Source organism: Corticium candelabrum, chromosome 12 (genome assembly GCF_963422355.1).
Source record: "Corticium candelabrum chromosome 12, ooCorCand1.1, whole genome shotgun sequence".
NCBI lineage: Eukaryota > Metazoa > Porifera > Homoscleromorpha > Homosclerophorida > Plakinidae > Corticium > Corticium candelabrum.
This window is the reverse complement of record NC_085096.1, coordinates 4,294,321-4,305,482: the sequence shown is the minus strand read 5'-3', so window position 1 is coordinate 4,305,482 and position 11,162 is coordinate 4,294,321. Positions and strand designations below refer to the sequence as shown.

At 42.0% G+C, this 11,162-nt stretch overlaps 1 protein-coding gene and 1 long non-coding RNA gene across 3 annotated transcripts; both read left to right on the top strand.

Moving 5' to 3' along the window:
• The first annotated feature begins 5,147 nt into the window (after positions 1–5,147).
• On the top strand, positions 5,148–5,991 carry LOC134187921 (uncharacterized). Of its 2 annotated transcripts, XR_009971193.1 has the most exons (4): positions 5,148–5,251; positions 5,342–5,441; positions 5,746–5,869; positions 5,932–5,991. It is a non-coding gene; the product is annotated as an uncharacterized LOC134187921 (long non-coding RNA). The 2 variants fall into 2 exon arrangements; XR_009971192.1 differs by having other exon boundaries at positions 5,746–5,982.
• Positions 5,992–6,212: 221 nt separating this feature from the next.
• Positions 6,213–9,930, top strand: LOC134187600 (bactericidal permeability-increasing protein-like). Its single transcript, XM_062655751.1, has 11 exons — positions 6,213–6,319; positions 6,575–6,638; positions 6,708–6,790; positions 7,449–7,623; positions 7,692–7,751; positions 7,826–7,990; positions 9,049–9,227; positions 9,292–9,355; positions 9,417–9,493; positions 9,550–9,673; positions 9,742–9,930. The coding sequence occupies exons 1-8, from the start codon at positions 6,213–6,215 to the stop codon at positions 9,314–9,316; spliced, it is 858 nt and encodes a 285-aa protein (XP_062511735.1). The 3' UTR covers positions 9,317–9,355; positions 9,417–9,493; positions 9,550–9,673; positions 9,742–9,930.
• Positions 9,931–11,162: the final 1,232 nt, after the last annotated feature.

The following is an 11,162-nucleotide window of genomic DNA, read 5'->3' as shown; positions in this document are numbered from 1 at the left end:
CTCGAAGTTGCACGTCATCTTGGCGGATTCTGGAGAAAACCGGAAGTATGAGTGAATGTTGTGCAGCGGTGGTAGTATAACACATTACACGCTCTGTACACTGGAGTAATAAATGGGCATGTGAACGAACCTGAATCGCGCTGATGGTGATGAGTGTCGTAAATATGACGCACCGTCGCTGCCAAGCTGCATTTTGATGCCGCATGCTGCTCACAGTGTGTGATTCTTTCACATAAATTCCGTTAGATCGTCGGTGCTTGCTTTGATTGTCTGGTATAAGACTAGAGAAAGTCTGGATCGAGTCACGGTAGAGTCTCTGCACAGAATTTTTAATTAATTAACGGGCGCGCGACGAGCGGAGAGGGGGCGGTGCCCGCACGCAAAAGTTCAAATCCGGCAGATAATTGGAGAAAGGTAAAGGAGTGACTAACGCCTGACTTTATGGCTAGCTATTATGCCACTTGACACGCTGCTAAGCTAACACGTCATACGTTTGCATGCGCTTTGTTCCGTAGAGTGAACCCAGCAGATCCTATGGCGCATGATACATGCCAAAATAAGAATAATCACGCATCAGGGGTAGGTGTTTTGTGCATCAGGGGTAGGGGTTTGTGCATCAGGTGTAGGGTTTTTGTGCATCAGGGTTTTCTGCATCAGGATGTAGGGGTTTTGTGCATCAGGGGTAGGGGCTTTGTGCATCAGGGGTAGGAGTTTTGTGCATCAGGAGTTGGGGATTTGTGCATCATGGGTAGGGGTTTTGTGCATCAGGGGTAGGGGTTTTGTGCATCAGAGGTAGGGTTTTGTGCATTAGGGTTTAGGGGATTTGTGCATCAAGGGTATAGGTTTGTGCATCAGGGGTAGGGGATTTGAGCATCAGGGATAGGAGTTTTGTGCATCAGGGGTAGGAGTTTTGTGCATCAGGGGTAGGAGTTTTGTGCATCAGGGGTAGGAGTTTTGTGCATCAGGCGTAGGGGCTTTGTGCATCAGGACAGGGGTTTTGTGCATTAGGGGTAGGGTTTTGTGCATCAGAGATAGGAGCTTTGTCGGATTGGTTTTGATATTTCCATGCCAAATTTCCCGCGTAATTGATATACGGGCGCCTCTAATACGCAAAATTTGTTTATTAGCTGGAGCGCGTTAGCTAACTAAAGGTAGTGCTAGAGCAGATACAATACACTCAATGGATCAGCAGACGCCTTCTTTGTTGCAACAGGCAGCAGAGCAACTGCAAGTTGAAACAGGTCAATCGAGGGGTCGGTCGCGATCGCCAGAATTGCAAGCGGTCTACAAGGCCAGGCGCGGATCCAGGCATGGTGCACTTGGTGCACTTGGTGCATGTGCACCACCAACTCAGTGGGCGTGTCTTGAAAAAATTTTCTGAATGTGGTCAGTCACCCGCGTGCACAGTATCATGAAAAAGCGGCAGGGCATCTTGACTGACTTTGGAGTGAAGCGATTGAGATAGGAAGGCGGAGAGATTCTAGAGACACCTACTGAAAACCCCGAACGTGAAACCAGCGCAGCTGTTGTTAGTGAGACCCCAGTAACCTGCGCAGCCGTTGGTGAGTTGGGTCTAAGCTACTTAAATCGTCCCTACGATGTTGTATTAGTAGGTCTAACGTTTGCAAGGGCTCCTTCATCATCTGACAGTATATACTAAATATTCTTTGAGACAAGTAAGATCAATTAATATCAACTTGTTTCAGGTTTACTCTACTCCAAAATATTGATCATCCAAGCGATGATTTTGTATACTCTTCGGTCGAAGAGCATGGGAAGAAAAAGCGTAGCATTCAACAAACATGGCTAAAGAAGTATTCATGCTATGCTATTCGAAGAAATGCAATGGTGGATTCTGTGCCCCGTGTCTGCTGTTTGCAACCGGAGACAATGTAGGAGCATTGGTGTCTTGGCCTCTCATTCTACAAGGCCACGAAGTTGCTCAAAGATTAGGAATCTTGTCAGTATCACAGAGTTGCGCTTGTAGCTCTGACTAAATTCACTGCCAGATAAAGCAGATACGATTGCCAGTTATTCAGGAGGCACAGACGGCTGGTGCTAAGGGAATGTGTAAGAACAGGTCGATACTGCGCTCAATAGTAAAGATCATAGTCTTCCTTGGTAAGCAAAATATTCCTTTCACAGGCCATGGAGATGACAGCAAGTAGGTAGCTGAAACTGGTCATAATCCTGGAAACTTCCAAGCCCTGCTTGACTTTCGACTTGATTCTGGCGACAAAGAACTACAAGAACACTTCATGTCTGCGCCAAAAGACGCGCTATATCGATTAAAAACAATCTAGAATGACTTGATTGATATCATAGGCAACTGGATCACAGAGAAAATTGTGAATGAAATCTCCAAAGGCAAGTATTTTACCGTAATAGCAGATGAAGCAGCTGATTGTTCAAATATCGAGCAGTTGAGTCTGGTCATAAAATATGTTGATGGTCAATGCAAATTGAAAGAACATTTTATCAGATTTTTTTCTTGTGAAGAGGGCATAGCTGGTGAAGCCTTAGCCTCTTTGATACTTGACACAATAATGCGATATGAGTTAGAGGCTGACTTCCTCAGAGGGCAGGGTTACGATGGTGCTGGGAACATGGCCGGAAATCTCAGGGTGTCAAGGCTAGAATTCAAGCAGAGTTTCCCAAGGCAGTGTATGTACATTGTGCATCCCATAAGCTTAATTTGGTCATTGAAGAAGCTTGTAAAATACCAGCAGTAAGAAATGCCATGGGACTTTTAACCAAAGCGGCAGGCTTTCCTGGAGAAAAAAATTTGTGAGCAAGAACAGGATTAAGGCCCAAAAAAGAACGAAATTTCTAGGGCTTTGTAAAACGTGCTGGATTCAGAGACACGATGCTTTAGAGAACTTTAAACAACTATTTGCAACTCTCACAGTAGTATTTGAAGACATCTAGGATTCTTCTACAGAATGGAACAGAGAAACCGTCACAGATGCTACTACCCTTCTCCATCGTCTAAGTCAGTTTGATTTCGCGATGGCTTTCACAACTATGTTCAAAGTGATGTCTATTGTAAAGGGTCTTAGTGTCAAGCTACAGTCGACCTCTATAGACATAAATAAAGCGCATAAAGATGTAGACAGGACTTGCCAAGGGCTGCATCATTTCAGAGACAAGGTGTCGGAACACAGTGACCGATGGTTCAAACATGCGGCTGAAAAAGTTCGTGAAGCTGTAGGGGAGTCGGACTATGAGCCGTCCTTACCCCGACATTGTGGTAAACAAAGGAATCGCGCAAAGGTTTCAGCAGAGACGGCAGAAGAGTACTTTAGAAGGACTATTGCTATTCCGTTTTTGGATCACTTCCTTGGTCAAATAAAGTAAGTGTTTAATTATCACAAATGTTGGTGGTATCTGGACGATCTCTTTTGTTTGTGCTGTTCAGGGAACAATTTTCTGACACCCAGAAGAAGTCAGTGCTTGGCCTAAGCCTTGTACCTCTCGCTATGCGTACAGACCCGTTCTGGAAAAGACATGCTGAAGAGCTTGGAGCGTTTTACCAGACGGATCTCCTTAGTCCTGCGACTTTTGTCGAGGAGCTGGTATGTTGGAACGTTTACTGGCAGGGGTTCCAAATTGTAGACTTGTCCTCAACTCCGCAGCAAGCTCTAGCAGCCGGTGCAGATAAACAGTTTACATATTTCCCAAATGTAAATACACTGTTGAGAATTACTTGCACACTACCGGTAACCAATCGTAGTTGCGAGCGCAGCATAAGTGGACTACGACGACTTAAAACTTACCTGCGTTCCACAATTTGACAGTCAAGACTTAACTGTCTCACCTTGCTACATTTTTACTACTCTATGGAAATAGACTACAAGGAAGTCATCAATGTTTTTGCCAGAAAACATCCCCGAAAGATGGAACTGATCAACATTCTAGACTCAGATGGCTAATTGACAGTTTATGGCGTAGTGCTAACTAATGAGCTTCTGTATGTGGATTTTCTGTTAATATCAAATACACTTTTATTGATATTACTTATGCGCCCCCATCTTGGGGCTCTGGATCCACGCCTGTGCAAGGCTACTAAAATTTTTAGTAGCTCGGCCGCGCAATCTGCGCGAATACAACCAGAACTTTCAAAACTGTTTGGCTTTCAAGCTAGTTCTAGCACCGGTAGAAAACGTCGCCAATCTTCATGTTCATTTTCATGTTTCTGTGCGAGTTGGGAGAATGTGCACTCCGCAAAGCTCGAACATGGTTGACGTGAACCGTCTGCTAGATCTGGTGCATCAAGCGTGTGCAGTTGTGCTGCAAGACACTCAGGAGTTCAGTTCCAACGCTGGAAAGACTAGACAGTACATGAGGGCTAGTAGATGCCAACAAATTGAGCTTGTCAGCAGAGAACATTCAGCAGTTTCCGCTAGTAACTGTTCCTGAGTCAAATAAAGGTCAAACGAATTTGTGGCCGCACGATATTTTCTTCCAACTGTCACTTATGATATTATTATCTACATACTGCTGCTGCAAAGAAAAAACAACTCTCCGACGAAAGGAGCATTACCTCGACTCAATGAGCATGCGCCACTTATCCGAGAGAGTAGCAAACGGAAACAGTGATTATGTTGTTGTGTTAGTTAGTCACTTGATATAGACAAGGGCGTCGCTCTATCGGCGTGGCCTCCACGGTTCTGGAAGGTCAGGCTATGCTAAGGCTCAGCGTCGTATCTAGAGACTCTGCTAGGGCTCAGATCTCTGGAGAGAGATTATGGCTTTGCAATTTAATTAAGGAGGCACATAAGTGCTGGTCTCCAGGACTGTGCATTTGTCGCCAGGTGTTAACAAACGTAATGGACGACCACAATTTACTGTTCATACGTCAGAGACTTGCGTGGACGTCGGTCGAAGATGGGACTGCAACAGTACGTGAGCAGCATAATTTGCTTACGTACGCTGGACGCGGTGATATATGGTACATTGTATCAGTTTTTCTGTTGCAACGGTTAATTAAGAAAGCGTCTGTACGGTTGCAAAGTATAAACGTGTTATACATGTGGTTATCTGTATACCTGGTTGTATAGCCGGCAAGACTTGCAGTGTGACTGCCTCGCAAGGTAGACATGGACAGCAAGAGGGAATCCAAGGCATCCACATCCGGGAGAGTTTATCTGGTTTAGAATGTTTCAGTTTGCTTGCTGTTTGTTCGTGTTCGTTGCTCTTTCGAAAATCGAAGCAGTGAATCCTGGTTTCAGAACAGAAATCACTCAGAAAGGTCTCGAGTACAGTCAGTTTTCGTTGAATTTCGACGACACGAGTCGCTTTCTAGTCATTTCTCAATCGAAATTTGTCGTTGTTGCTTTAGTTCGCGAGATTGGACCTTCAAGATTTATGAATGAGGTTCAGAGTTTTGATATTCCCGACCAGACTGGAGAAAACGACGGATTCAAGTGGAAGTTGTCAGAGTGAGTCACGTGATCGATAGTTTCGTGAAGCGAATGCTTCAAGCGAGTGCAAAATGAGCTGGTTGTCTTCCTTTTAGCAACCAACGGCGCTAATCTAGATGATGACATTGCGTAAATATGCATAAACTGCTACACTTGTTGCATTGCACTCAAATTCAAGTTCTTTAGCGCACGTTAGGTACTGCGTTGTTAAGTTAATAAGTAATTAATACACGTACTTTGGTGAATTAATATTAAGTCTGTGTCAAGCCAGCCAGTTATGTTGGAGTTGGTTTTAGTAAATTTGCAGTCTGTGACTTGATAGCATCAAAAGTTCAAGTTTGGCAATTCCGAAGTCGTCATTGACTGTAGCACCTGGAGAAGGCTTGAAGCTGTTAGTCTCCGGAGCATCAATGAAAGTGACTGCTGCTTGGTCATATGAACTAGAGGTTTGGTGCGTACATCTTGGTTGGTTGCCAATGACCTAATATTTATGATTTTTGAGTGGTAGGCCTCATTTTCCTTATGGATCTGGTACGTGTGACATTCCTGTGTCGAATACAGAAATGAGCGTGACAGTAGCTATTGGTTAGTGATTCTAATGTTTGTAATTCTTGTTGTTGTATGTTTGTTATCAGTCAGGTTTCCTGTTTGTTCTAGTTTTCCTGGTCGTTGGTCTGTACAGTCATTTGTTTACTTCCTGCTTGTCTTCTTGCATGTCAGGTGTGTGTGTGTGTGTGTGTGTGTGTGTGTGTGTGTGTGTGTGTGTGTGATGACATTATTGCACTTCTTATGGCAATTATAGGAGGTGATTCTAGTGGTCGCCCAGCACTGAAGGCTCTAGATTGCACATTTGACATTGGCAGTATCGATATACATTTCCATGGAAGTGACTTTGAGTATGACAAATGCATGTGTGTGTGTGTGTGTGTGTGTGTGTGTGTGTGTGTGTGTGTGTGTGTGTGTGTGTTTGTCTGTTGTGTGATTGTGTGTGTGTGTGTGTGTGTGTGTGTGTGTGTGTGTGTGTGTGTTTGTCTGTTGTGTGATTGTGTGTGTGTGTGTGTGTGTGTGTGTGTGTGTGTGTGTGTGTATGTGTGTGTGACATCATCTTATTGTTATTGAAATTCTGATTAATGGTTTGTTTTTGTATATAGCTGGCTGTACAATTTATTTACCAGTCAAGTTGCTGGATTTATTAAGAGCAGCATTCGTAGTAAGGTTGGTGTATTGTGATACTGACGTGTAACTTACATTTAGTGTTATTTAGTACATTTTTGTGTGAGTTAGGTGTGTCCACTTGCTGTCAATGCTATTAATGAGCAAGGCATTAAGGCACTAGAATCACTACCAGGTGATCACATGATACAAAAGTGATGGTCACACACACACACACACACACACACACACACACACACACACACACACACACACACACACACACACACACACACACACACACACACACACACACACACACACACACACACACACACACATTAATTGGTGTGATCATGTTGTAACAATCATCATCTGTTTTGTAGTCGTCGAAAAGGTCAGCTCGTCTGCAGAGATTGACTTCGAATTGATTTAGGCGCCCATCTTCAACTCTACTTACCTTCAAACCCTCCATAAGGTCTATACTCTACTCGCCTTGTTTACACAAATGTCACAAAAATTTTGGAAATAAATAAAAATAAATAAATAAATAAATAAGTAGATAAAATAAGTAAATAAATAAATAAATAAATTAGAATAAATAAATTAGAATAAATAAATTAAAATAAATAAATTTAAATAAATAAACAAATAAAATAATTAAATATAAATAAATATAAATAAAGAAGTAATTAAATAAAAATTAATAGATAAGTGTCAATAAATAAATAATAATTTTTTTTAATACTAACATTAGTATTGTTAATATTAATATTAATATTATTAATATATTGTAATTATATTACTTTTCGCATTAACTGATTATATAGTATTATTGCATATTAAAAATAACTAATTGTCATTTTTATTTAGGGTGAATTTTTGTATGTGCCAAATCCTAGAAACTCCTTTTCAGCCGCCTCCTTTACCACCTCCATCGCCAACCAACTTCATGTTGACACTTTGGCTAACCAACTACATTGCAAACACAGCCGGCTATGTGTTCTGGGAAGCAGGTACGCTCCAGATAAACGTCACTCCTAACATGGTAGTTCCACTCTCAATACGTTTGGTTTCGGGATTCCGATGTTTGTGTTGCGTGTTTGTGACTTTCAGTTGCCTAAAGACATTCCATTTCCATTGAATACATCAACGTTCAAGAACATGGTGCCTACAGTGAGTTAGAGAATCAATTGATTGGTGTAGGTTTTTTGTTTGGAATAATTGATTAATTTATTTTAACTGTTTAGTTGTATGCAAGGTATTCTAACAAGGCGATGCAGTTGTTTATTAATGCGACGTCAGCGCCTGCGATTACGGGAACGCCGAAAGGACTGAATTTGACGGCGACAGGAGATGTCGTTGTGTCTGTGATTCTTGATAAGACGGTAGCGCCAGCGTTTACTGTGAGAGTGGTATGTGTGAAGCTTTTAGGTATGTGTGTGTGTGTGTGTGTGTGTGTGTGTGTGTGTGTGTGTGTGTGTGTGTGTGTGAGTGTGTGTGTGTGTGTGTGTGTGTGTGTGTGTGTGTGTGCCTGTCTGTCTGTCTTTCTGTGTGTGTGTGTGTGTGTGTGTGTGTGTGGGTGTGTGTTTGTGTATGTCTGTTTATTTGCCTGTTTGTCCGTCTTTCTGTCTGTCTTTCTGCTTGTCTGTCTATCTGTTTGTCTGTGTAGCTGTAACTAAATATCTGTCTGTCTGTCTGTCTATTTGTCTGTCTGTCTATTTGTCTGTCTGTCTATCTACTTTCGGTTGGTCTGTCTGTCTGCCTTTTTGTCTGTCAATCTTTCTGTCTGTCAATCTTTCTGTCTGTTTGTCAGTGTGTCTGTCTGTCTGTCTGCCTGTGTGTCTATCAGTCAGTCGGTCTGTTAGTCTGTCTGTCTGTCTGTTTTTGACGTGCTCTGCCAATTCTATTAGTTGATCGAGATCTATGACTTTGTGGTTTTCCAGGACTGGTTTACTTTAAGGTATCCTAGCATGTACAAGTACAGTCTGTCTTAGTCTCTTCCACAGTCTCTCATGCAAGAGACTACGTCCACATGAATATAATGAAAGTATCTGTCTGTTTGTCTGTCTGTCTGTCAATACATATATTTTCAAACATAAACTACGATACAATAGCAATAACCGCTAATTACTTGCGTCAATAAAATGTTCCTAAAGCAACTGCATACTAGTAACTACATAAAGGGACATAGATGTCCCTGTCTAAATAATTAAAGAGCAACTTGTGTTTGACTGTCTGTCTGTCTGTCTGTCTGTTTGTCTGACTGTCTGTCTCTATGTCTGTTTGTTTTTTTGTTTGTGTGTGTGTGTCTGTGTGTCTGTGTGTGTGTGTGTCTGTGTGTGTGTCTGTGTGTGTCTGTGTGTGTGTGTGTGTGTGTGTGAGTGTGTGTGTGTGTGCACGAGTCTTCTTGCTTGTCTAATGATCTTGCAGCCACTAGTCATCATACCTGAATGCCTTTAACACATTTCAGACAATATATGCAAGGCAGACGTTTGGCTTCATCAAACGGAACAAAGGAAGTCCTGAGTGGAAACGCAACGTATCTATTGTCTATCATTCTAGGAATGTCTTTTCTAAACTATTACTAACATTTTTCATTTATACATCGCGAACATATCACTGGTGCATTCAGATATGGTGCCGTTTGATGTAACAAAGTGTAAACATCTCCATAGCATCCACAGCTGTTTATTTGTCTTTTTTTAATTCCCAGGTTTCCTATCTCAATGAATCTGTAAATGCACTCATAGGGTTCGGTGTTGTTCCCTTATTAAACGGTAATCACGTGACACGTCTGTTGTCTATCCACTTGGTCACTCACGTCTGTAATTGTTTTAGTTTATGGTAAGGCGGGAATAACTATTCCAGCTATTTAGAGAGTTTCGTTTAAGAATGCAACTTTACGTCTGGGAGATGTAAGTAACGGATTAATTCGTCATTGATTTCAATGAACGTATTTGTGATTGAATAGAATTTCGTTGCTATTGACACCGACTTTGCTTACGATGCAACAGTGTTAGATCGGAGTGTAAGCAAAAGTGGAGAAGCAGTGGGAGATTAAGACGATGTGTTTGTACACATTGGGGATCCTAAAGGTGAGTTTGTCAATTCTAATGATAGACTCACTTGAATCCGTTGCACTAAGACTTTGTTGCTGGAATAGGTGTGTTAGGTTTGTTTTTACACTGTATTGGATTCTTTATATTGTTACTTGCAAGTCATAACTCTATTGATATATAGTAGTTTATGAAGTAATTGTTTTGTGTGCATTGACGATGGCACAAGCTTGTTTATGTTTGTCGTGCACGCTAATTAGAGAGGTCAGTAGAAACGACTGGAAAATTAAATTGGATTTGTGGATTAATGATTGTTTACATTGAAAGCTAGTTTACAGTGTAGCGCATTAGCTCGTAGTCTTACACATACCTCATTGTGAAACATGCACTTGACTCTTGCTACACGTGACTCTTGCTACACGTGACTCTCGCTACACGTGGCTCTTGCTGCACGTGACTCATGCCATACGTCACTCTTGCTGCACGTGACTTTTGCTGCACGTGAGTCTAGAGTTGCACAATTAGATGTGCTTGATAGTACAGATGAATACATATCTTTCTTCTTTACTCAATTCGGATGAACCCTTTCTCCAGCTTCAGAAGTGGCCTGGAGAGTTTGATGGAAGGCCCATCATTGTGATTTCATAACCAGCTGTTTGTTGACATGTCATCTACCACTCTTGGTAGCCTCGCAAGCCAGGCTCTTTCGCGCAGTCGCTGAGCTAAACGCACGTGAATCACGCGAGGAGGAGGAGCTTTGCCGGAATTGCTCCAGCGCGAAATAACTGACAAGGACTGCTACTGAACGTGAAAAGAAAGCAGAGACACTGTCGCTTGTGGGAACATTTCTGGAATGCATTTTTGCTAATCTAGAGTACAGTAAGCGTGTCAAATATAGTTACTAGCACATAATTGAAAGGTGTAGTGATAAGATAAGGTAACTAAAGATATAATCAGACATGATTACAATCAGTTCAATGTCCACTTACCTTTCCAATTTGCATTGGCGGTTCATGGGTTCCACGGATAATTATAGACGATTGAATTCAATGATAAAGACTATATATAGCAAACTCGACCCTGAATTAGAAATCAAAATAGCGGGCCTTTAACTAGACCAGGCTATAGATCCAATTTATTCGTAGGCGTGATCATAAAATTGTTGACTGTAAATACATGTGAGAACCAAAGCTGTCTATACTCCGCCCATTTTCCAGTCTGGATCTGCCACTGATTCTACCGTATCAGTCAAGTAGAAGTCAATAAAAAGTGGGCGTGCCTAGGAAAGTGGGCGTATCCGTAGCATCGTCACCACGCATTTCTAGAGGTCACGCACGCTACTTGCAAAATTGATCCTTCTCCGATTACCGTGCGCGCGCACACATTTCCCAGTTTGGGCAAACCTTCGAAGACCTAGACATGCATGGCTTCTCTTAGAAACAATACAGAGTCTATGAGCTAACCTTTTCGATATTTTATGTCGATGCGACGTGTTCTCAACCATCTAGACGGCGTAAACCCACGTTTC

Excerpts from the sequence above, each read along its gene's own strand:
- LOC134187600 (XM_062655751.1), top strand. The coding sequence starts at position 6,213 with ATGGCAATTATAGGAGGTGATTCTAGTGGTCGCCCAGCACTGAAGGCT. Across the intron at positions 6,639-6,707 it reads AGAGCAGCATTCGTAGTAAG|GTGTGTCCACTTGCTGTCAA; the intron begins GTTGGTGTATTG and ends TGTGTGAGTTAG. Across the intron at positions 7,991-9,048 it reads CAGCGTTTACTGTGAGAGTG|ACAATATATGCAAGGCAGAC; the intron begins GTATGTGTGAAG and ends AACACATTTCAG.